Source organism: Dryobates pubescens, chromosome 20, assembly GCF_014839835.1.
Source record: "Dryobates pubescens isolate bDryPub1 chromosome 20, bDryPub1.pri, whole genome shotgun sequence".
NCBI lineage: Eukaryota > Metazoa > Chordata > Aves > Piciformes > Picidae > Dryobates > Dryobates pubescens.
Window position 1 is genome coordinate 521,177 of NC_071631.1, and position 25,157 is coordinate 546,333.

At 63.2% G+C, this 25,157-nt stretch overlaps 1 protein-coding gene across 1 annotated transcript; it reads right to left on the reverse strand.

Moving 5' to 3' along the window:
* Positions 1-761: 761 nt before the first annotated feature.
* WDTC1 (WD and tetratricopeptide repeats 1) lies at positions 762-24,494 on the reverse strand. The gene is made up of 16 exons (XM_054170536.1): positions 24,199-24,494; positions 19,596-19,743; positions 16,993-17,076; positions 16,453-16,499; positions 15,288-15,399; positions 15,006-15,193; positions 14,282-14,464; positions 13,740-13,834; positions 11,868-11,983; positions 10,636-10,711; positions 9,011-9,107; positions 7,272-7,445; positions 2,886-3,121; positions 1,975-2,143; positions 1,473-1,665; positions 762-1,118 (listed from the first exon to the last, which is right to left on the reverse strand). Exons 2-16 carry the CDS (start codon positions 19,701-19,703, stop codon positions 921-923), a joined length of 2,076 nt encoding a protein of 691 aa, XP_054026511.1. The 5' UTR covers positions 19,704-19,743; positions 24,199-24,494; the 3' UTR covers positions 762-920.
* Positions 24,495-25,157: the final 663 nt, after the last annotated feature.

The window sequence follows — 25,157 nt, forward strand, 5'->3', positions numbered from 1 at the left end:
GGTCACCCTGGCCAAGCCCAGAACCATGCTGCTGGCAGCCCCAAGCTCCAGCTGGCAGCACACCCCTGGTGGCACCATTCTCAGCTCCAGCATGGGGAGAAGCTGGAGACAGCTCCACAGGTCTGGGGCAGTGCAGAGAGCAGCTCTGGCAGAGTGCTGCTGCCAGCCCCTGTCCTCAGCAGCTTCAGCTCCCCAAGCCCTCAGCCTCTGGGCAAACCTGGGCCACTGCTGCCATCTTTCTCCAGGGGTTCCCAGACCACAGCAGAATGTGGTTTGCTGGGCAGGCACATCCTGCCCTGGCGAGCTGCAGAGGCTCAGTGCCTTCAGTTCACCAGCTCAGACGCCCAGGGACGAGGCAGGCGACGTCCAGCCCCTCACACAGCACACCTGCAGCTGGCAGCAGAGCTGCCCTGGGACAGACCTGGTGTTCCACAGCCAACAACCCTAAGGCAGGGGCCTCCAGACAGGCTGGCAGCACAAAAGCAGAGTCAAGCTTTCAGGACTAAGAGCACTGCAGTAAATTCATTCCATCAGCCCTGCCCTAGGCTCGTGTTTTATTCAGGAGCTGCACAGCCCCTCTGCAGGCAGCAGCCCCCTGCACCAGACCACACAGCAGCTCTGGGGGAAAATCATCACTGAAAGAAACAGAAAGGAGACTCACCAGCTCACACTGCTCACAGACAACTCAGAGACCCCCACGGGGACTAAACTCCACTACAGGCAAACCCTGCACTGCGCTGCTGCACGCCAGGAGCAGGAGGAGGAGGAGGCGGCGGCGAGGAGGGTCTGGAGCCAGCTGCTCCTGCCCCTGCCAGCTCGTCCTGCCCTGGGCACAGAGGGGGCAGTGCAGACAGTCCAGGGCCAAGGAAACTCAGTTCCCTTCCGGCCAAACACCGAGAGGAGGGAGAGGCAGCTCTGCCTTAGCTGGGCCGGCACTGGACTTGCCCCTCTGAGCTGTCCTCGTCGTCGGAGCCGCCGGCGCCGCCGCTGGTCAGCCCTGTGATCCTGTAGCCCATGTTGAGCAGCATCACCTCCAGGGGGTCTGCGTTCATCCGCCGCTGGTTGGCCTGCGACGCCCCCTCCATGTCCACCACCACGCGGCCGTTCAGGGTCTCGCTCTGCGGCAGGGGAGGGGAGGCTCAGACTGCGGCTGGGGAAGGGATCCTGCCCTGTGAGGCTGGGGAGAGCCTGGCACAGGCTGCCCGGGAAGGCTGTGGCTGCCCCCTCCCTGCAGGTGTCCAAGGCCAGGCTGGGTGAGGCCTGCAGCAGCCTGGGCTGGTGGAGGGGTCCCTGCCCACGGCAGGGGCTTGGAACTGGATGAGCTTTAAGATCCCTTCCCAAACCGTCCCCAAAACATGATTCTATGACTCAGGCAGTGCTGGACACAGAGGGGCTGCTGCTGCAGCTCTCAAGATGCCAGCAGGACAGAGGGGTGCTTGGCACAGCTCCCAGCCTCCCACTGCAGCTCTCACCTCCGGCCTGGGGTTCCACAGCCGCACCACTGGGTCGATGCCGCTGGTGGCCAGGAAGCAGTAGCTGGGATGAGGCTGGAGGCAGTTCACAATGGACTCATCTCCCTGCAGCACCCTGACCAGGTTGGTGGTTTCCTTCTCCCAGATGAAGAAGGAGCCATCGTCCGAGCCGCTGACTATGTACTGAGCGTTGCTGGGGCGAGAGGAGCAGGGGCTGGAGAGCTCCAGCAGCCAGGAGACGCCGGGCTGCCACCCCTCACACTGGTGGACCCAAAGCTCTCTCTGGGTGCCCTCCACCCCCAGGATTCGATCCCCAGCCCAGCTGGCTCTGTGGATCCGCCGCTGAGCCCCCGGGAGCAGGGCCGCTGCCGCCTTTCCCAACCCCGCAAGCCGGCGCCGGCGCCGCCCCCTGACAGCCGCCCGGGGCCTTGCCCACGGCAGAGGGCATCCTGCTGCCGCTCCCACTCCTGTCCTCGACCCCCACCGGCCTCTGCCGGCCTACCTGCCGAAGAAATTGGCCTCCTTGATGTCGGTGGTGGTGTTGCAGTGGCCACAGTAGCGGAACTTGTAGTCGTAGCTGCGCTCCCGCAGCACCATCTCGTCCTCGGAGATGGAGTCCTTGCGGCCGGCGGCTCGCAGCCGGATGGGGCCTCCCCCTTTCTTCTCTTCAGCTGGAAAGAAGCAGCATGGCCCTCATCACTCTGGCCAGGAAGGGGTTCTCGGCAAGAGGAGCCTCTGGGGACACCTTGGAGCAGCCTTCCAGTACCTGAAGGGGCTTCAGGAGAGCTGGGGAGGGGCTTGTACAAGGGCCTGTGGTGACAGGACAGGAGGCAACGGCCTGAAGCTGGAGCAGGGTGGATTTAGGTTGGACATCAGGGAGAAATTCTTGACAGTGAGGGTGGGGAGGCCCTGGAACAGGTTGCCTACAGAAGCTGTGGACCCCTCATCCCTGGAAGTGTTCAAAGCCAGGCTGGACGAGGCCTTGAGCAGCCTGGGCTAGAGGGAGGTGTCCCTGCCCGTGGCAGGGGGTGGAACTGGACAGTGTTTAAGGTCCCTTCCAACTTAGCCATTCTATGATTCCATGCAACAGCTCTGCAGGAGACCCCAGCAGCTTTGGGGAGGGGTTAAGGAGAGCTGCAGCAGGGAGCAGGGCTCAGAAGCACAAACCAGCACAAGGTTCCTTCCAGATGCCCTCCAGGGTACGTCAGACTCCTTCTGTCGCGCTCTGACTCGAGAGCGAACCAGGAGCAGGCGCAAGGAGAGAGCAGGCTCAGGCTGCTGCACGGAGCAACACTAACCTCTCCCAGCAGCTGGGGCTGCCCTGCAGAGGGGCAGGTCAAGGAGAGCAGTCCCTTGGGCAGCCCTTGGGGTTTGGGGCCAGCCTGCAGCAGCAGCCTGCAGGGCAGTGCTCACCATTGTCACTCTTGGAGAAGAGAGCTGCGTTGATGTCTCTGTCCAGGGCGTCGCAGGCACTGCTGTGGGCTTGCTCTGGAAACTTCCCCTTGAAGTCATCCAGGCACTCCAGGGCCTCTGCCACGTACTTGAGCTCAAAGAGGCAGCGTGCCAGGCGGAAGTGTGCCTTCAGGTGGCACGGGTTCAGGGAGATGGCCTTCAAGCAGTCTCTTAGAGCATCATAATGGTCCCCATCCCTGAGGGGCAGGCAGAGGAGGATTAGAGACCCGAGCAGACCCAGTGCACGTCCTCCACGCTGCTTCCCAGCCCCCATTTCACTCCACAGCTGCTTGTTTGCAGCTCTCCCTGTGCGAGCAGACACCCCGCAGGCACCAGCCGCCTCTGCTGTCTCTCAGGGGCACCATCTGACCAAGCCCAGCTCCCTGAAGGCAGCTCCCCGCGCACAGCCGGCCCTGGAACTCGAGCGGGCCCGGACCTGCCATTTTACAGGCGGCAGAGCAGAGCTCCCTGGCAGAGCACTCTTGGGGAAGTCCTTTGAAGATGGAGGATGCAGAAGCCCTCTGGCCAAGGCCTCTCCTGCGAGGCGCGCAGGGCCGCTCGGAGCACGGCGGCGGGCGGGCGCCCCCTGCCGGACGCGCAGCGTGGCGGCAGCTCCCCGCCGGCCCACGGCCACTCGCAGCCCGCGCCAAGCAGCCGCGGGAGCCCCACGCTGCACGGCCCCGGGGGGCCGAAACCTTCTCTCCCCTCTGTAGGGAAAACCTTGCTAGCGATCAGCGGTACAGCAGGCTGCTGGCAGGGAGGATTCTGAGATCCTTTAAGGAGCAAAGGCTGAGAGCCCTGGGGCTGAGAGCCTGGAGCAGAGCAGCCCCAGGGGGCAGCTGAGCAGTGCTCAGCAAGAGCTAAAGGAGCTGTGGGGGGCAAGAGGCGGGGGCCAGACTCTACTCAATGGTGCCCGGGGGCAAGGGGCACAAACTGGAATTCAGGAGGTTCAACCTGAACAGAAACTTCTTTGTTGTGAGGCTGCTGGAGGCCTGGAGCAGGCTGCCCAGAGAGGTGGTGGAGTCTCCTCTGGAGAGCTTCCAGCCCCCCCTGGCCACTGTGCTCCTGGGCTCCAGGGTTGTGGGAGCCCTGCTGGAGCAAGGGGGTTGGACTGGGTGAGCTCCAGAGGTCCCTTCCAGCCCCTCCCTGCTGGGATTCTGGGATCTAGAGTTACTGAGACTTGATTTCCCTGGGCCCCATGGCTGTGGGAGCAAGGATGCCTCCAGAGTGCTCTGGAAGCTGCAGCCCTGCCCAGCCTGGCACGCTGCAGTTCAGCTCAGACTGGCAGAGGCTGAGGAGCCAGGCAGGGCTGCCATGCCTGCTGCACCAGTACTGAGCCTGGACTGCTCAGGGGCACCACAATCTGTCCTGGGAGAGCGTGCCAAGCCTCTACATGATGGCCAGAGCAGCAGTAATGATGATGATGGTGATGCTGCTGCTGCTTCATACCTGTACCCTACCTGCACTGCACCTACCCAAGCCTGAAACAGTCCCAAGGGGCAGGGTGTGAGCTGCCCTTCCACAGGGCAACAATTCCAGCTCTGTGGAGCCTGTGTCAGGAGGGGGAGCTGCAGATCCTGGGGCTGGATGCTAAGCAGAGCTTATCCAGTGCCACAAGCATGTTCTGCAGGCCATGCAGCCCCTGCTCCCTCCCAGCTAGGTGGACACTGGCCATGGATTGCAGCCAGTGCAGTACTGAAGGCAGAAAGCCTTCCCCATGAGAGCTGCAGCTGAGCAGCAGAAACACAGTGTGAGGGCTGGTTTGTGTCTGTGCCCTGCCAGGCTGGGTGAGACTGCTCCTCTGCTCCACTCTGAGACCCCACCTGGGGCACCGTGGCCAAGAAGGAGCCCCCAGCACCAGAAGGGCAGGGAGCTGCTGGAGTGGCTACAAAGGGAGGCCACAAAGGTGACCAGAGGCTGGAGCACCTCTGCTATGGGGACAGGCTGAGAGCTGGGACTGCTCAGCCTGTAGAAGAGAAGGCTCCAGGGAGACCTCAGAGCAGCCTTCCAGTAGCTGAAGGGAGCGCCAAGGAGACATTTGACAAAGGCATGGAGTGACAGGATGAGAGCTGATGGCTTCAGACTGGAAGAAGCTGGATTCAGATGAGAGATTAGGAGGAAGTTCTTCCCCAGGAGGGTGGTGAGGCTCTGGAACAGGCTGCCCAGAGGATGGATGAGGCCTTGAGCAGCCTGGGCTGGTGGGAGGTGTCCCTGCCCATGGCAAGGGCTTGGAACTGGATGAGCTTTAAGGTCCCTTCCAACCCAACCCATTCCATGACTCTGATCAGGACACTTGCACTGAGAGGCAGAGGACTGAGTTCCCTGCTCTGGTGCCAGCTGAGAGTCTCTTGCTTTGGGAGCTGACTGAGCTGCCAGCTGCTTTGCCACCCTCAGAAACCCTTCACCCTCGACCACGGGCAGCCGACAGCCCCCAGAGGGCGGTGGAAGTGCAGACGAGCTGTGGAGCAGGCACCGACTCCTTCCTTTGTTACAGGTTTGCCTCAGCTCAGGCAGCAAGGCTCTAACTGGAATCAGCTAAGCACTGTCAACAGAGCCTGCCAGCAGCAATCTGGAGAGGGCTGCAGTTGGCTCTTTGGAGCATGTCTGCAAAGGACAGGCAGGCTGTGAAGTGCTGCAGAGCACCAGCAGCAGCTGAAGGGAGATGAGCAAGGGGAGGGCAGCAAACTGCAGCACTTCCTTTCTTCTGCCTCTCTGTTATTCAAAGAGAGGCCAAGGCAAACCTTGCAGCGTTCTGCAGGGTGGCCTTCAGCTGCTGGCAGGGTGAAGGGCACCTCAGGCACGTGGTGCTGGCAGGGGTCACCTTCCCCTCTGTGCCACCTCCTGCCACGCACCAGCGGCTCCCAGCGCTCCTGCACCTGAGGAGCCAGCTCAGTGCTGCTGAGCTGCTGCTCGCTGCCTGCCACAGGAACCCTCTGTGCCCAGATTTTCTCCTCTCCCTGCCACCCAGAGCTGTCACAAAGCTCTGTCCAACACGCAGGAAGGTCCAGATCTGCCAGCACCCCTGGGGAACGACAGCTCCTCTGAGACAAATGTCACTCACCAGCTCAGCCCTCGGCTTCTGCCTTCCAGCCCTTCATCTCAACCTATTGTTCTTCCCCCTCTGAACACTGAGGTCGTTTTTTGAGGCAGCTCCCAAATCTCTGCTGTTGCAAAACAGCCAGCAGGGCAGTCACCAACTGCTGGCTGCTCTTTATCTTGGCAGGAAGATAGGAGAATTCAGAGTGGGGATTTCAGCAGGGAGAGGAGGAGGATATCCTCACAAAGCAAATGGAGATGAAGGACCAGGGCTGGTTTAAATATGTTAATGGCAAGTCATGGTACTCAGCCTCATCCTGCTCCAGGGGACAGGCACTAAAATAACTCAGCTGTATCTTGCAGATGCAGCTCTGGCCACTGGTCAGAGAAGACATTACCACTGCAGAGGCTAACAGCTGCCTTGGAACAATCAAGAAAGAACCTCCCCCAGACTCTGAGGCACTGCTTGCCACCTCCCCAGACCTCTCAGAGAGGTTTGTTTCCAGTCCAGGAGAAGATGGCTCAGCTGGAGGAACACAGGGACCACCAGGTCACCCCTGCCTGCCTGCAGCAGTGGTTGCCTGGGTAAAGCAGCAAGCAGAGCAGCTCCAGCCAGCGCTGCAACAACCCTCCAGCAGCAGCTAGGAAGCTACAAAGCACAGCAACCATTCCCTCACCTGACAGCAGGGTTAGAGCCAAGCTCCAGTGCAGCCCCGAGCCACCCACTGCAGCCCCGAGCCAGCACCACCCTCGCAGGCACTCAGGATGCAGCTCCCCAGCTGGGTTCTTTTCACACAGGAAGGGCACAGAACATTGCTCAGCACAGCAGCAGGCAAAGTGCTGAGCCACAAGCAGCTGTGCTTGCCTGTGGCCCTCCCTGCTGCTCTGCAATCCCTTGCTCTGTGCCAGGGGTGACCCTTTCACAGCTGGATCCCAGAACCCCAACCCTGCCCCACATACAGGCAGCCCAGGGCTTCCCAGCGGGCACTGGGCACTGCCTGGCACATGGCCATAGTGCCCTCGGGCTGGCAGCTGGCCCGGAGGACCTCTGAGGGCTCTCCCAGGCAGGACAGCCCTAGGACTGCGGCAGGGACCCCCCCCGGCCGCAGCAGCACAGCCCTGGGCCTGCGGCAGGGGGACCCCCCGCACCCCCCCCCCCCCCGGGCCTGCAGCAGGGGGACCCCCCCCGCCCCCCCCACCGGGCCTGCGGCAGGGGGACCCCCCCCGCCCCCCGGGCCTGCAGCAGGGGGACCCCCCCCCCCCCCCCCCCCCCCCCCCCCGGGCCTGCGGCAGGGCCCCGCAGCTCCTTACCACTTGCGCTTCATGTAGGCCGCAGCCCTGTTGCCGTAGAGCATGGCGTTGTTGGGGGCCTGCTGCACGGCCTTGCTGTACAGCTGGATGGCCTGGGTCCAGAGCTGGCAGGCAAAGGCCTCGTTGGCCTGCTGCTTGAGCCTCTCCAGGTAGGGAGGCAGCTCCACCTGGGGGCTGCAGGGAAAGAAGAAAGGAGGCCAGGTGAGGGTCACCTCCTGCAGCTCTGAGGGCTCCTTGGCTGCAGGTTTGCTCCAGCTGAGGGAGTCCCAGCAAGCATCAGCTAGGCCCAGGGGGGGCAGGAAGAGGCAGGAGGCCCTGAAGGGGAACAAGCTGAGCTCGGGAGGAAGGGCTCCTCTGGACCACCACAGGGCCGTTTGTTTTTCCTTTAGACACAGCTCAGCACCGAGCTTTCACCAACCTACCCCTGAGGCTTCAGCAACACCCAGCACACAGAACCAGTTTGGCTGGAAGAGACCTTTAAGACTCTACCAAGGCTGCTGCTAACCCATGGCCCTCAGCACCACATCTCTGTCTCTCTTACACCCTCCGGGGATGGGGACTCAGCCTCCTCCCCGGGCAGCCTGGGCCAGGCTTTGAGAAGCCTTTCAGTGGAGAAGTTTCTTCTGATGTCCAACCTAACCCTCCCCCGGTGCCACTCGAGGCCATTTCCTCTCCTCCTGTCTCTGGTTACCAGGGAGAAGAGCCCAACCCCCACCTCCCTGCACCATCTTTACACAAACAGCATCCCCGAGCCTCTCTCAGCAGCGAGGAGCACAATGCAAACCCAGAAGGCAGCCAAGCAGCCGAGTTCCCAGGGCTGCACAAAGCCCACGCTCAGCAGCCCAGCGCCGCAGCCCAGCGCTGTGCCGGAGGAGCCATCTAGAGGAGCCGAGCTGAAAGCGCCGGGCCGGGGCCTGCTGCAACCCAGGCTACCCAAATAAGGGCTGCAGCAGCGGCGTCCTGCCTCCCATCCGCCCTCCTCACCGCAGGAGAGCAGGCAGCGAGACCTGCTTCCTGCGAGCCGGCTTCTGCCTCACCCCCATGGGCTCTGCTGCTACAGAAAGCAGCAGCAGGAGCAACAGGAGAGGGCTCTGCACCCACTCCTAGCTACCTGCAGGCTGCAGGAGTGGGCTCCAGGGGCAGCTCTGGCTGCTTCAGTTTTGTTGACAGCCCAAAAGAGAGCAAAGGGAAGCAAGGCTCTTTCAAGTCCTCAGTGGAAGAGAGACAAGGAGCTGCTGGGGGAGGGCACAGAGATGCTGAAGGGCCTGGAGCAGCTCTGTGAGGAGCAAAGGCTGAGAGCCCTGCAGCAGCTGAGCCAGGAGCAGAGCAGCCCCAGAGGGGATCTGAGCAATGCTCAGCGAGAGCTAAAGGACCTGGGTGGGGCAAGAGGCTGGGGCCAGGCTCTGCTCAGTGGTGCCCAGGGGCAAGGGCACAAACTGCAACCCAGGAGGTTCCATCTGAACAGGAGGAGAAGCCTCTTTGTTGTGAGGCTGCTGGAGGCCTGGAGCAGGCTGCCCAGAGAGGCTGTGGAGTCTCCTCTGGAGAGCTTCCAACCCTCCTGGGCACTGTGCCCCTGGGCAGGCTGCTGTGGGAGCCCTGCTGGAGCTCCTGGGACTGAGGCCAGCTGCCAGCCAAGCCAAGCCACCAAGGGGAACTGGGACTCCACACCTTGGCCAGCAGCAGCTCAGCTGGGCAGGAGGCAGGGGAGGAGAGGAAGGGGCAGCAGGGCTGTGCCTCACCTGCCGTGGGCCCTGCCCTCGGGCAGGCGGAAGCCGTTGCTGTGCAGGTGGATGCCGTTGGACACGCCGTTGGTGGAGGTCTTCCCGTTCTGCACCTCTGCAGGACAGACACAAAACCAGCCAAGCTCAGCCCTGCAGCCAGGCCAGGGAGCCATGCAGACCACCCAGACTGACACCTGAGGCCTCAGGAGGCTCTCTCAGGGCAGAGCCAGCACCACGGCCCCGGTGAACCTGCCATGACCTGACCTCCCCCCGCCCGGACGGGACCTGCCCCCTGCCCAGACCTCTGCAGCAGGACTGCAGAACAGAGCTGAGCACACACCCAGGCAGGGTGGCTTGAGCTGCACCACCTTCAGAACAAGCCCAGAGCTCCTCAGGGCCCTGCTTGTGGGGTGAGTCACTCAGGTAAGGACTCAGAGCTGGGCTGGGGGACAGGGAGGAGTGGAACCGCTGCAGGCTTCCAGGAAAGGAATTCCAGATGACAGAATCAGAACCCCTAAGGCTGGAGATCAAGCCCAGCTGCTAGGCCAGCACTGCCAAGCCACCACCAGGCCATGGCCCTCAGCACCTCGAAGCTTTCTTCCTTCCACTCCTTTCTCACCCTACAGCTCCTGGAGCTGCTGCAAGCTGAGGTGAGCCTCTGAAGGTCACACAGGCACTGTCTGCCACTTCTGCAGACAACACTCAGCTGAAATGGTGACAAACTGCATCTCTGCTGCAGCTGGCAGTGCTGCTGGGGCCCTGTCACAGCTTGGGAGAGCAGAGCCACTGCCCAGCCTGCGCAGCAAGCTCAGCCTCTGCACCCACACCACCCTCCCAGAATCTGCCTGACCTTTCTGTGCCCAACAGGGCGAAGGCTTTGCTGCAGCTGCAGCAGCAGGAGCCTGTCCAGCACTGCCCTGGCCATGTACAGCTTGGCCCCAGCACAGCTCAGCCTCCTGCAGTCAGCACTGCAGAGAAGAGCAGGCAGGGCAGGGCTCTGGTACCAGGATGGGAAGGGCTGGATTAAGGCTGAGGCACACTGAGCACACAGCAAAGCCTGCCAGGGAGCTGCAGGGCCAGGGAACACTCCCCTGATAAGAGGCAGCCTCTGCCCCAGCAGGGACACTACAGCTGCTGCCTGCAGGGCCTCTGCAAGAACAGGCCCTGGAAGGGGCAGGGCCAGCACTCAGTGTTTGGATTTACCTCTGCTCAAACAAAAGACTTCTTGACTCAACCACCTCATCCCAGGCCAGGCCCTGAGAGCAGGGAAGGGACTGCTCTGGCTCCCTCCTGATGGCTGTGAGGTGGTAGCAGATGCAGTCTGCACTTTACTAACAAGTTTGAAAGAGATAAACCCAGTCCAGCACTTCCATCCCCAGCCACAAAGCTCTCCTGCTCAGCTGAAGGCCTTCAGCCACCCTGCAAGCCCCTGGGCACAGCTTTGTGCCCCCTGCTCGGCTCACACAGGCAGACACCTCCCAGCACCTCCCCTCCAGCCACCCTGCAGCAGGGCTGCAGAGCTCAGGCTGTGATCTGTGCTGCAGAACAGCCCAGCAGCAGCCAGGTCTCACTTCAGTGTCCCTGAGGGAGAGCTGTGTGAGGTCCCTCTGCCTCCCCCAGTGCCCCAGCAGCTCTGTACTCACCCCCTGCAGCGTGGCACTTCTTGGGCAGCAGGAAGGTGTATGGGCGCTGCTTGTAGGTCAGGTCAAACAAATAGACCTAGGGAATGGAGAGAGAGTGAGAGCAGAGCCCCAGGCAGGGCAGCAATGCCCAGGGCACAGGAGCAGCACAGGGCCAGGCTGGGCTGAGGCTCCAAGGCCATTCCCAGGGTTCTAACTGGGATGCAGTTACAGCTGGGGGCACTCAGCTGCCGCTCCAGCACCGGGGGCAGGAAGCACTGCTGAGAAGTCCTACCCAAAGCTCTCCCCACACCTGCAGAGCATCAAAGATGACCTGACCAGAAACCAAGCTGCTCAGAAAGCTGCAGCCCCACACAGCCACTTAAACCTTTTCACCGACTCAGTGACCACGAAGAGGTCAAACCTCTCTTGGCAGAGAAGGTGGCAAAGGGAACCGAGGCAGAAGCTTCTCCAGGGCACCCCCAGGATTCCTGAGAAGCCTCAAGAGCAGCCCTGCAAAGCTCCAGCTCAACACTCTGCTGGCAGAGGAGCTGCAGCCCAGCCCAGCCCCATCCAGCTGACTCAGCACCTTCCCTGCAAGGCAAGGAGGGCAGGTGTGGAAAGCCATCTGTGGAGGACAAGCACAGAGCGACCTGCCCACAAGCAAAGGTCCTGCTTGATCCACACCGATTGGTGCTGTCAGGAGGATTTTCTCATCCCACTGATGAGCTTCACCAGAGACCCAGGAAGGTCTCCCAGGCCTGCAAACTCAAGCAATCAATATTCCAGGTGGAGGCCTTTGCCTCTCCACCTCCTCTATCCACTGGATTCTATTACAGAAGCACTATGAGGTTTCAAAGAGGAGGTAGGAAACCTTTGCTAGGTCAGCAAAGGTCAGTTCCAGAACTGCCTTCCCCCTCCCCTCTTCCCAAAGAGTGAAATGGGAGCTGGAAACTCGGAAGAGGCTGTGGCTGCCCCCCCGAGGTGCTCCAGGCCAGGCTGGATGAGGCCTGGAGCAGCCTGGGCTGGTGGGACCTGTCTCTGCCCAGTTCCAAGAACTGGATGATCTGCAAGGCCCCTTCCAGCCCAAGCCCTTCTCTGACTGCATCAATTCCGATTCAGCCTCTGCCCCGGGCAGCCTCCTCCAGTGCTCGGCAGCTCCCTGCAGCCCCCTGCAGCAGTGCAGCTGCCCTGGAGCCGCGGCTGAGCTCACCGGAGGTGGGAAGCTTGCTGCCAAGCTCCCTCTGCCTCCTCACCTGCTCCCCTCCCATGTTGACCAGCAGCTCGGTGCCGTCGGGGCTGAAGGTGACGTAGGTGGCGACCAGGACCCGCAGGCGGTTGTTGTAGTCTGGCAGCTTGACAGGCAGGTGCCCTGCGGGGAGAGGCCGCCCTGAGCGCCGCCCTGCTGCCCCCTGAGCGCCGCCCAGCTGCCCCCCGAGTGCTGCCCAGCTGCCCCCCAGCACCGCCCAGCTGCCCCCCAGCACCGCCCAGCTGCCCCCTGAGCGCCGCCCAGCTGCCCCCCAGCACCGCCCAGCTGCCCCCCGAGCGCCGCCCAGCTGCCCCCTGAGTGCTGCCCAGCTGCCCCCCTGCCAGGGGCCGCCCTGAGCGCCGCCCTGCTGCCCCCCGAGTGCCGCCCTGAGCGCCGCCCAGCTGCCCCCCAGCACCGCCCAGCTGCCCCCCGAGTGCCGCCCTGAGCGCCGCCCAGCTGCCCCCCAGCACCGCCCAGCTGCCCCCCTGCCAGGGGCCGCCCTGAGCGCCGCCCAGCTGCCCCCCGAGTGCCGCCCAGCTGACCCCTGCCAGGGGCCGCCCTGAGCACCGCCCAGCTGCCCCCCGAGTGCCGCCCAGCTGCCCCCTGAGCGCCGCCCAGCTGCCCCCCGAGTGCCGCCCAGCTGACCCCTGCCAGGGGCCGCCCTGAGCGCCGCCCTGCTGCCCCCTGAGCGCCGCCCAGCTGCCCCCCGAGTGCCGCCCTGAACGCCACCCAGCTGCCCCCTGAGCGCCGCCCAGCTGCCCCCCTGCCAGGGGCCGCCCCGAGCGCCGCCCAGCTGCCCCCCGAGCGCCGCCCAGCTGCCCCCCGAGCGCCGCCCAGCTGCCCCCCTGCCAGGGGCCGCCCCACACGCCGCCCAGCTGCCCCCCGAGCGCCGCCCAGCTGCCCCCCGCCAGGGGGCGCCCGCAGGGCAAGGCCAGGCAGCGCAGGCAGTGCTGCTCTCCCTGCACCCAAGCACTGCGCTGTGCCCTCAGGGCCTCGGCACCAGTCCTGCGGGGCTGCCCCCTCGGGAGGGCAGGGCTGGAGCCCAGCGAGCCCTGGCCTGAGGGATTCACCTGGGTTTGGCTGCTCTGGTTTGTGGCCATCTGCAACCAAGCACCTCCATCCCCAGCCCTCCCATCAGAGCTCCCTAATGAAGTCCCAGGCACAACCAAACCAAGGCTCCTAAATATTCAGCTCACACACAGGTTCTGCTGCCTCAGACAGCAGATGTGGTGCATGACCAATTCAAGGGACCCAAGAAACCCTCCAGTGGGACTCATCAGAAGCCAAACTGTCAAAGCTGGTCTGCTGAATGTGCTGGGCTAAGATCCCCTTCAAAACCCAAACATTTGGAAGGGGGAAAACCAAAGAAGGTAGTAACTGCTGAGCAGGGCAGTAGGAATCATCCAGGCTGCCCAGACCCTGCAGCACCCATTCCTCATCTGCAGCATGAGGGCAGGCTGCTGCCCTGCCAGAGGGAGCAGCCCTGCTGGGATCAGCTCCTGCAGCACCCAGCAGCTCTAGTCCCTGACTCCCCAGTAGAGGTGACAGAGACATTTCCAGCTGGCAGGCAGCAGCTCAGCACCACAGCACTGCCAAAGCAGGGCAAGTGGGCAGGCAGCCTGGGCAGCAACTCAGAGCCTCACAGCCGGCACTGGGTTGGAAAGGACTCTCAAAGGGCATCTTGGCCAACCCCCTGCAGCCAGCAGGGACACCTCCAGCTACAGCAGGCTGCCCAGGGCCACATCTTACAAGTTCCAGGGAACATCCCTGGGTGAGAGAAGCTTCTCAGCAGTGGGTTTGTGTGTGGTGAGCAGAACTCTGCTCCTTCAGGCATTACCAAGCTCCACCAGCCAGCCCCAGCACAGCCCCCAGCCAGTACCTGCCACGTAGTACTGGGCTGCCCCATCGGGGAGAGGTTTCTGCCGGTCACAGAAGGTGTGCACCCCAGCTGAGGGGCTCTGCTTCATGCTTTTCCTGGCCAGAAAGAAGAAGAGCATCAGTCACAGCCTCACCTTTGCTGACACTTGCTGCTCACAGCCCAGGGCAGGGCCTCCTGCCTGCCCCGGTGCAGCCCAGGAGCTCACACAGCTCGGGGCAGCTGGGGCTGTGCTGGAGACCCAGAGAAACCTCATGGTGAGGCTGCTGAGTGCCAGGGTGCTCACAGCATCCCACACAGCTTTGGGCTGGGAGGGACCTTCACAGCTCATCCTGCAGCCAGCAGGGACCTCCCCAGCCAGAGCAGAGCGCTCAGAGCCCCAAACAACCTGACCTGGGGTGGTGCCAGCCAGGAGGCAGCTCCCCACTCTCTGGGCAGCCCGGGCCAGGCTCTCCCCAGCCTCGGCCACTCCTCCCTTCCCTCCAGTCTCAATCTCTCTCTCGGAGCTCAGCCCATCCCCCGGCCCTGCCCCCCGGCGCAGTCACCTGTGGTTGTGGATCATGCGGATGTCGTAGAGCCGCACGAAGGGGCCGCTGGCCCCCACGGCCAGGTAGTTGTTGTCCTGGGGGTTCACTGTCAGGCACTTGGCCTCCACCAGCTGCCCGCAGTACTCGGTGAGGTCGATCAGCACCTCGGAGCGCTTGCTGCTCTCCCGCAGGTCGTACTGCCTGCGAGGCAAGGGGCAGGAGCTGAGAGCAGGGCAGCCGCGGGGGAGGGGGAGCGGAGCCCACCCGAAGCAGCGCAGCCACAGCGCGCAGCACGCAGCTGGGCACCTGGCCTGGGCCTGCAGAGGGGACAGCAGTGCCACTGACCACCACCAACGGTGCCACTGAGTGTCTCAGCCGAGTACCTCGGGGCCGGGGCCAGCCCTGTGCCAGGCACACCTTCATCCGAGCCCCAGACCAGCCCCCAGGCCCTGCCCTCACAGGCAGCAGCTAAGGTGGAACAGCCTCTCCTAGCGACACTGCCTTAGAGCCTCAGTGACCCTGGAGGGAAGCACCACCGCAGTTCCACCTCCCTCCCACCTGCCGCGGCTCCTCCTCTCTTTTGCACAGGGAACAGAGGAGCTGGGCAGAGCCCTCCTCAGCAGCCCACACTGGAAGGCGAATCCTTGCAGCACCAGAAGGGATGGGCTCGGGGCCCGCACACCGCCCCGGCTCCAGCCCGGCCCTGGCGCCGCCCCGCCGGGGGCAGGGCCGAGCGCTGTACCTTATGAGGCCATCCTCGGCCGCGCTCCAGAAGGTGTTGGGCCAGAGCGGGGCCGTGGCGATCCGCTTCACCCTGTTGGTGTGATCCCCGAACATGTGGATGGTCTCCTTCACCGTCAGGTCGTGCACGTGCACCTTGGAGTCCGCAGCCCCGGTGATCAGGATCCGGTCCCCCGAGTGCGGCAGGAACTGGGGGAGACGGGGGCGGGGTGAAGCTCCCCGCAGGAGGGAGCCCCCCGGCAAGGAGCCACCCTGCCGCAGCCCACTCCTCCCGGGCAGCTACCTTGACGGAGAAGATGTTTGCGGTGTGCCCGGTGTGCATGGAGAGCAGCTTCTTGTGGTGCAGGGGATCCCAGACGATGGTGTGCTGGTCATCGGAGCCGGAGGCCAGCAGGCTGCGAGCGACAGACAGGAGCTGCACTCCGCAGGCCCTGCCCCACGCTGGGGGCAGCCCCCCAGAGGGCTCTGCCCGCGGCCAGCCCTAAGCAGCTCACTCGCTCCTCCCCCAGCCGCGCTCCCCTCGGCCCCGGGCGCCAAGCAGCCCCGGAGCAGCTCCGGAGGAGCAGCCAGAGGGCTCTGCCGGCTCAGCTCGGGGAGCCGGCTCAGCTCGGGGAGCCGGCTCAGCCCTGCCTCACCGCTCCCCAGCATCCCCAAACTCAATCTGAGGCACTCCTGGGCTCTGCATGTGCCAAACAGCCCCCAGCCAGGGCTCTTTCTGTGACCCACAGGCTGTGGCAGGGGCACTGCCAGGCCCCATTTGCCTCCTGCACCCTCTGAAGCAGAAGAATTTGCTGTCTGCAGCTCTCAGCTGCTCTCTCTGCTTTCCCTGCAGCCAGATCTCTTTCAAGCACATGAAATCCTCCCTGGTAAATATTTCTGGGCAGTATCAGGCAGCAGACTTTGGATCCTGTAAGAGGCAAGTCAGAAACATGTCAAGAAGCTCTTCCTTCCAGCCAGGCACTTCTCAGGCAGGAACTCTTTATTCCACTTGGCTGAAGGAAATTTAGGTTTAGTTTCTCTCTGAGACTGCACAGAGGTGAGCTCTCTCCCTCTTTCTCCCCTCCCTCATGTATTTGGCCCCCAGCAGAAGCTTTCATCAGCAGGAAGGGGGTGGGGAAATGCCACTACCAGCTGGGCAAATCCCCAAGATCCATCATAATCCATAATGCCACTTAAGAGAAGAGAAGCAGCCCTCAAGCTGCACCTCTTCTGCTGACCATTTGCCTCCTGGACTCACCAAAGCAGCATTTCTACCAGCACCCAGATACAGTGGACACAACTCAAGCTGCTGTTGGAGCCTGAGCTCTGCTAGACCTCAAAACTCAGAGCCTGAGCTCCACTCCCCCAGGCACAGGAGGCAGCTGCTTATGGGAACATGGCCTACATCCAGCCCCTGGGAGAACCTGGGGTTACCAGGCTGTGGGTCCCCTGAATCAAGCCACACTTACTCTCCTTTTTCATTCCATTCTAGACAGTTGACACACCCAGAGTGACCCTGAGAAGAGAAAGAGAGGCAAGATGACATGACACAAACTCCAGGCTCAGCCAGGAGAGCTGCTGTGAGCCAAGGGCACAGTGGGCTCCACACACACCCCAGCTCGGTCTGGCACAAGCAGGGTTTGTACTCCAGCCCTGAAAACCCCCCAGGCCCAACCCCAAACACCCAGGAGGCAGAGAAGCACCTCCAGGAAAGGCAGGCAGGCTGCAGCAGAAAGGGAACACCAAAACTCAACCCCAGGAGTGCTGAGGAAGGTGGCAGCTTAGGCTCAGAGGCTGCAGCTGCAACCCTGCCCCACAGCTGCAGAGAGGACTTTGTCTCCGCAGCCCCGGGCCGGGCTGAGAGATTCCATGCAGGGAACACTTCTGATGCCTCTCTCAGAAGCACCTTGCTGCTGGCTGGCCACAGCAGAGAACTCTTCAGGCTGGAAAAGGCCTCTAAGGTCCTCCAGCCCCACATCAGCCCAGCACACAGCCCTCCCCCCACGTACCTGCAGCTCTGCCTCCAGCCCCAGGCGGCGGATGAAGGGATCCGTGACGTGGTAGTGCCGCTCGAAGCCCAGCGCTCCCCTCTCCTGCAGCAGGCAAACAGACACTGCAGCGCTGCCCGGCCCTGCCCGGCCCTGCCCGACCCTGCCCTGCCCGGCCCTGCCCTGCCCAGCCCAGCTCAGCCCGGCCCTGCCCTGCCCAGCCCTGCCCAGCCCGGCCCTGCCCAGCACGGCTCTGCCCTGCCCTGCCCGACCCTGCCCTGCCCAGCTCAGCCCGGCCCGGCCCTGCCCAGCCCTGCCCAGCCCAGCCCAGCACGGCTCTGCCCTGCCCGGCCCTGCCTGACCCTGCCCTGCCCAGCTCGGCCCAGCCCGGCCCTGCCCTGCCCAGCACAGCTCTGCCCAGCCCTGCCCAGCCCTGCCCTGCCCAGCTTGGCCCAGCCCGGCCCTGGCCCTTGCCAGCTCTTGGGGGGTGCAGAGCACCAGGGTCCTGCCCCGCAGTGGGCAGACTCGAGGTGTGTGCAATCCTTGGCCCTGAATTGGGCACAGAAAGCTTTGGCTTGGAAGGGACCTTAAAGACCATCCAGCTCCAAGCCCCTGCCATGGGCAGGGACACCTCCCACCAGCCCAGGCTGCTCGAGGCCTCATCCAGCCTGGCCTTCAACACTTTCAGGTTTGGAGGCTCCACAACTCTTCAGGGCAGCCTGTTCCAGAGCCTCAGCACCCTCCTGGGGAAGAATTTCTTCCCCATGTCTCATCTCAATCCAGCTTCTCCAGCTCTGAAGCCATCTCCCCCTGCCCTATCACTCCAGACCCTTGCAGAAGTCCTCCTGCAGCTCCCCTGTGGCCCTGCAGGAGATGAGGTTTAGCTAACTGCCAGACCCCAGCTGGGTAGCCAAGACCAGGTCTGAGAGGCCCAGACTAGGAACTAAGCTGCCTGTTTAGGGCCAGAAACAGAAGCTGGAGGAGAGCTTGGGAGCAGCCATCCCCAGCCCTTGGCAGGGACTTTGGAGCACTGCTGCTCTGCCATGACACCAGATCTGCCCTGAAGCACCAGCATGGGGCAGGGCAGTGGGGAAGGTAACTGGAGAAGATGCTTTGGAGCTGGTGTCTTTCATCAGGAGAGGAGCAGGAGCAGGCAGCTGCAGCAGCACAGCACAGCCTGTTCCACAGGGAAGGGAGCAGCTGCCACAGAGCTGCAGCAGTACAAGTGAAGGTGAAGGAAAGCAGGACAGTTGTTTGCTCTGATCTCCTGGGGCTCACAGATGCATCAGCAGATGGCTTCCAGGAAAGAAGGCCAACTGCAGAGGCAAGCCTGGAGAGAAGGGGCTGCAGGTCAGCTTTAGGATGGAACACCTGAGGCCCAAGGAGATTCCTTCCTAGGAGCTGACCCAACCTGGGTCCTCTCCCATGCCAGGCTACAGTCAGCAGAAGACAACAGAGACGGTCCTGAGCACCAGAGATGAGCACAGCACCGTGAGGAGTGGCACTGATGGTACCAGGAACACATCAGCAGCCCCAGAGCAGACACAAAGAGCCTCAGCACAGCTCAGTCACGACCTCCACACAACAAAAGCCACTTGAAAACAAAAGGGAGACAGACAGAAGGGGACTGGAGGAGAACCAACCCCCAGCAGGCTCTGTGCAGCAGCCTCCACTCCCAACTTCAACCCCCTCGAGAGGGTTCTATGGCTTGCAGCCCCCAGAGCCTGCCAGGCCCAGTGCAAGGTGCTGCAGCTCTAATTGCCTTGCTCCTGCAGCCCCTGAGAGCTCTGTGCAGCAGGGCACTGCTCTGCCTACCAGGAGCTGTCAGAGGAAGCAACCTTCTCAAGGTCACACATGAAAGCCTGAGGGAGCAGACAGTGTGAACCAGTCCCAGGCTGAGGCTCCAACCACAGAACCATCCCCTCCTTGTTAGAGCAGCAAGAGGAATCTCTGCAGATGGCTCCAATTACCAGCTTAAAACACCAAGTTTGGTACCAAACTGCAGCCTCAAGTGAGCATTCAGGCTCCTGGTTGCTCATTCTGGCCACCACCAGACCACTTCTGTGCATGCTGATTACCAGCAAAGCTGCAAGTGATTGAAAGCCTCCCGTGGCAGCAATAATTGCCCATTGTGTCTGCCCCAGCCGGGCCTTTCACGTTGATATTTCACAAGCAGCCACGGAGTGACTGATCCCGACCACCGCTGAAGTTTGCCCTACACAAAGGAAGCAACACATCACTCTTGAAAGAGAAGGAGACAGGCAGAGACCGAGACAGAGATCATTAGCTCCACTACAGTCAGAAAATACCTTTGATGGCAAGATCACACGGAGAGAGCCGAGAAAGCAGCAGACAGAGCTCCTGGGGGAGGCTGGCTAAGGGGCGAGCAGGAGCCCTGCTCCTCTCCTCAGCTGCGCCGAGAGGCACCGAGCCGCCGGGCAGGGAGCCGCGGCGCTGCCGCCCCGGCCCTCGGCACAGGGCCCTGCCCGTGTGCCCACGGCTCGGCGGCTCCCAGGCGGCACAGAGCTTCGCAGAACCCGAGGCAGCAACCTGAGGATTCCCCGGGCCGGCCCCTAGGAGGCTTCCCCATCTGCTGGGCAGCCAGCAGGAGCTCTGCCACCCACCTTGATCTGCCTGTGGATGAGGTCTCTGGTGATGTTTGCTTTTGCCATCTTCCTGCAGCCAGGCGGACGAAGAGAAGCTACTGGAGGAGCTGCTGTGCATCCAAGCATGCCAGCAGAGCAGGGAGCCACACCGAGGGCATTTAGTTACCTGCAGGGCAGAAGGGGGAGCAGAGGCAGGATGGACATCAGCCCAGCCCGGGCAGCTCTCCAAACACCCGCGGGGGCTAAGCCACCGGCAGAAGCTGAGGCAGGGCAGGGGTAAGGCTGAGGAGCAGCTGACCTAGGAGGCCATTCCCAGTGAGCAGATCAAATGCAGCAGGAGCAGAGCTGCTGCTGGCATCAGCCTGGAGAGACCACCCAGGACACCAGCAAAGCCTCTGCACGCCCTGAGCAGCAGCACCCCCACAGCCTGCCCCACACAACCCTTTGGGTGGCAGAGTCCTCTCAGATCCAAGCACTGACCCAGTGCTGCCATGGCAACTGCCAGCCCATGGCCCTCAGCACCACAGCCCCAGGGATGGAGACTCCAGCACTGCCCTGGGCAGCCTGGGCCAGGCCTGGACAACCCTGCTGGGGCAGAAGTTGTTCCTCATGGCCAACCCAAAGCTGCCCTGGGGCAGCCTGAGGCCATTTCCTCTCCTCCTGTCACCTGCTACTTGGCAGAAGAGTCCAACCCCCAGCTGGCCCCAGCCTCCTCTCAGGGAGCTGCAGAGAGCAGCGAGGTCTCCCTGAGCCTCCTCTTCTCCAGGCTGAACACCCCCAGCCCCCTCAACCACTCCTCACAAACACTCCAGAGCCCTCCCCAGCTGCATTGCCCCTCTCTGGTCCCAGCCCCTTCCCCAGGCTCTCCAGCCAGGACTCTACAAGGGAACAAACAAGGCCCTGATTTCTGGCCACCTCTTCTCCCTCATTTACTACATTGGCCTCCAAAACACTGACCACGAGGTGTTAAGAGCTCCCCAAGCAGCAGGGGCACCACAGACATCTCAAAATGCTTTAGGTGGGAAGGGACCTTCCAAGGTCATCCAGTCCACCCCCACAGCCAGCAGGGACATCCCCAACCAGAGCAGCTTGCTCAGAGCCCCAGACCACCTCACCTGGCTCCAGGCAAGTTCCATCTCCCACCAACCTGAGCAGCCTGGGGCAGGGTCTCACCACCTCCCCCCTGGGCCTGGGCCTGGCCCAGCAGGCCCTGCTCCAAGGCTGTCCCTGCTGCAATGATGTCTCTCACCTCAGCCACCTCCCTCAGGCCCTGTCTGTCCCTCCTGGAGCCTGCTCCAGCTCTCCTGACAAGGGAAGGAGCCTGGCTTTGGCCTGTGCCACCAGTCACTGCAGCTTCTCCTCAGAGCAGTCACCAGCAGAACAAGCCACAGTTTCCACTCTGTCCTCTGCTGGAGGAGGAGGTGGTGATTCCCTGAGGCACAGAACCCAGCTGGGGGCAGGCAGGGCTCTGCCAAACGCTGCCTCAGCCTCTACTGCTTCATCTGCCAAGAGCCTCCACCACCAGCGACTCCAAGGCCATGCAGCCACACTGCAGAGCAAAACCAGCAGGCTGCTGCACCCCAGGGGCCCCAAAGGCCTGGGCTTCACCCCCCAGAAGCCATCAGGCAGTGTACACAGCCAGCTCCCCAGGAGGAGCAGTTCCAAGTCCTCCAAGCTCACCCAGCCCAACCACCACCACAGCCCCAGAGGCCATGGCCACACCTTTCCTGAGCACCTCCAGGCATGGGGACTCCACCACCTCCCTGGGCAGCCTCTGCCACTGCCTGACCACTCTGGCAGCAAAGAAACTTTTCCCCATGTCCAACCTAAGCCTCCCCTGGGTCAATTTCAGGCCCTCAGTTATCACAGAATCAGGAAATCCCAAACCCTCAGTCCAGGACACTTTGTCCACCAGCCACAGCCCCAGGCTCCTGCTCACCAGGAGGGTGACACTTGCCTGGCTCAAGTGGAGTGCAGAGCTCCCACTCTGAAAGAGGATCCAAGCTCTCCCAAGGCTGAGCACTGCTGCCCACAGCACTGCACAGGCAGAGCCAAGGGCTCCAGGCAGGAGCTGACCCTGGCACAAAGCCTCCTCAGATTTGCAGAGGGTCACCCAAGGAGCCAGAGAAGCAGAAGCTGCACCTCTGCTCCCAGGCAGCTGAAGCTTCTCAGGCATGAGGCTCCCCACAGCCTGGCACTGGGACAGGACCTTCCTCTTTCAGCAGAAGCTCTGCACAGGCTCTCTCCACCTTTAGCTGTGCTGTTCCCTAAACCACTCACAAAGGTCTCTGGCTGTTAGCTAAGCCTGGGCAAGCAGCTCCTGAGCAGAGGACCGAGTGCCAAGGAGCAGCTGAGGCTGAATCTGCATTATCACCACCAGAGATGGCCCCACAGGCAGCTCCACTTTGGCTACCTGAGGAGACCCTCACCACCACCTCTGCTCCTTCACCAGATGGCAATGGGAGATGTTTCCCCACCAGCCTTCAAGAGCATCTCCACGCTCAGCCCCAGGCAGGGACAACCTTCCCTCAGCCCTCACTGTCCCAGACGCCTCTGGAACACCCCAGGCAGGACTGAAAGCTGGGCTCTGGCTGAAGCTCTCACAGCAGCAGCCTCTTCTCAGCCTGCACCCTGATGCCTGAGGAGGCCCAGGCCCACCTGCAGCCAGCTGCAGCTCCCTCCTGGGCTCTCCTGCCCTGCACAGAGGGAACTTTCGCAACTCTTGGCCTTCAAAGCTGCAGTCAAAAATTAACAAGCCCCAGGCCCCTGCAGGCTGTGGGCTCCAGCTCTGCCAGGCTGCACTGACAGCCACTGGAGACCTCCTGCAGAAGCACACTGGGAAATGGTGCTTCAGGGCACAGGGAGGAAGGGGACTGACAAGATTCTCTGACTCTCCCCAGCTGGCACTTCCAGCTGCCCTGGCACCCCTGCTGCAGGGCTGCAAACAGAGCCCAAACAGTGCAGTGGGTTTAAAAATGCAGCTGGGATCTGGGGGACTGCTCCTCTGCTTGGATGCATTTTCCCCTCACTGAGCCACCTGCACCCCCAGCACCCCCTCAGCTATGCACACAGCCAGGCACTGAGCCAGAGAAGTGCCCCACGGCCCTGGGCTTCAGGGCTCCGGGGTGGGGACCACTGCCCTGCAGCAAAGCTCCATCAGTGCTGAGGAACCCCACAAAGCAGCAGGACCCCCCCTCAAACCAGCAGCCTTCAACAAGCAGTGCAGCTCCTTGCTGCTGTGCTGCACCCAAGTTTCTCCACCTCAAGGTCACTGGGAGCAGCAGCACCGAGCGCTGCCAGCCCTGCGGATCCTGCGCTCGCCCCACAGGGAGGGCCCTGGGACCCCTCCCCTCCGCGCCTGGGAACTGCTTCACCCCTCCAAACACCACCTGGCACCCAACTCTGCAGGCTCCTTTTCCTCTTTACCTTGACTTCCCAAGAGGTCATGGCCCAAATTCAAACACAGTGCACTGACAAGCCTGGAGAGTGCGGAGGGAATTCCCTGGGCAGCAGCAAACAGCCAGGCAAAGGTTGGCTGCAGCTGGAGGAGCTGCCAGGAGCAGCAGCGGCTCCCCAGGACAGATGGCTCAGAGCACAGAGCCAGCCAGCAACAGGAAAGAGTTGCTCACAAGAGAGGTGGACAGGAGAAGAGGCAGGACCAGAGGCCTGACTGCCCCAGCAGGAGAGGACAGCAGCGCCAGGGACACTCTGATCTGCCCAGACAGGGCACGCAGCTCGGGCAGCACCCCCTGGAGCTGCCATCCCACCTCCACCCTCCACCCTCCAGCTGCCATCCTCAGGAAGAAAGGGAAGATGCAAGGCCACAGCTCAGCCTGGCACAAGGAAGAGCTCAACACCAAGACCCAGTAATTGCAGGAAGGACTTTAGCCAGCAGATGCTGGCAGAGGAGGAAAGGTTGATCTTGATCACCCCTCCGAGGCAAGGGCTGCAGGACACCCACCCAGCCAGGGGGAAGTTGCATGAGAAGGCTTCAGCCAGGGAAGGGAGCAGGGCAGAGTCAGCCCTTAGGAAAAGGGAGAAGAAAGTGAGGACAGGGCAGTGCCAGCCGAGGGAAGGAGAAGTCAAAAGGCTCAACCTGGGAGGGGGGAAGGTACCAGCCAGAGGATGCAGGGTGTGGAGAAGGCTGAAGGGAAAGAGAAGGCAGGCAGAAAGGATAGGGAAAGTGAGGGATGAGAGGCTGAGTAGGGGGAGGGATGGAAGAGGGCTTCTTCAGAGGGAGGAGGTCAGGCTGCTGGCGGGGGGGGGGGGCGTGCCGGGCCGGGACGTGCGGGGGGCACCTGGCAGGGCCTGAAGGTGCAGACCGACAGCACAGAGGGGGCTGGCAGGGGGGGTGGGGGCGAACTGTCAGGAAAGGGAGCTAAGAGGTGCGGGGTAGCTGGCAGGGAAGGGGCTGCCGGGGGAAAAGCTGTCAGGAATGGGGGTGTGGAGGTAGAACTGACAGGGAAGGGAGCGCGGGGGGCGTTCGGCTGGCAGGGGAGGAGGTGGGGGGGATACAGCTGCCAGGGAGGAGGGCAAGAGGGGCGACAGGCGGCAAGGAGAGGGGCAGGGGGGTAGGCGGCAGGGAGGAGGGGCTGCGGGCGGGGCCCGGCCGGGGCGCTACCTGTCAGGCCTGCCGGGTGCGGGCTCAGCGGGCGCTGGAAGTTGTGAGGCTCCATCCATGCAGGGTCGGGGCGGGGAGAGCGGGACCGAGGAGAGCGGTAGGTGCCGGGGGAGACCCCGCAGGCGCCGGGCACCGTCCCCGGGGAGCGGGCAGGGCCCTGAGGCGCGGCCTGGCCTAGGCCCCGGCCGTGCCCCCCGCCCCCTCCCCTGTTTACCCCTCCAGCTGTCCGGGGCTCAGCAGCACCCCCCGCGCCGCGCTCCCCGCGCACCTCTACGCATGCGCCACGCCAACTGCGCCACCACCCGCCCCGTACCGGCAGCCACCCCGGCCCCGCGCAAACGGCTTAAGTGGCTTTCGAGAATACGGCCCCGTCCGGCTCTCCCGGCCGCCGTCACGCCGTGATTGGCAGCTCCCCCAGCCAACCGGAAAGCGGAAAAGCGCTTCGCGAGGAGCCCGACCAATCGGCGCAGAAGGGGGGCGGCGGAGCGGTGCGCGAGGAGGCTGCTGGGAGCTGTAGTACGAGGAGGAGAGAGGAGGAGCTGCCTGAGGGCCTCCGCCCGCGCCGCTGGGGCTTCGGCGTCCGCCGCATCCCTCTGCGCCTCCCGCCAGCCCTCGCTGCGGCTCCCCTTGCTCCATCCCCTGCCACCAAACCCGGGGTCCCTTCGGCTCGCAGGCCGCAGCGGAGCCCGAGCCGCCGCTGCCTCACACTCTCGCCCCAGAGGGCCCCAAGCAAGGCCTCGGGGAGGGGCTTGGGCTCCACCGCCTCTTCCCCACGGGCCTGGGATCCGGCCCTGGCTGCGGCCGGGAGCTACCGCAGCCGGATCGCCCGGCAGGCCGCTGGCTGCCCGCGCAGCTGCCCAGCAGGCAGCGAGCTGTGACCGAGTCCCCGCAGGGAAAGGCAGCCCGGCCCGCGGCCAGCAGCAGCTCGCACGGAGAAGCGCAGCGCTCCCCCGGCAGCG

Coding starts and splice junctions, on each gene's coding strand:
- WDTC1 (XM_054170536.1), bottom strand. CDS start 19,703: ATGCTTGGATGCACAGCAGCTCCTCCAGTAGCTTCTCTTCGTCCGCCT. Junction 10,712..11,867: donor TCAACATGGGAGGGGAGCAG/GTGAGGAGGCAG, acceptor TCCATTCCCTAG/GTCTATTTGTTTGACCTGAC. Junction 7,446..9,010: donor GAGGGCAGGGCCCACGGCAG/GTGAGGCACAGC, acceptor CTTTCCCTGCAG/CCCCCAGGTGGAGCTGCCTC.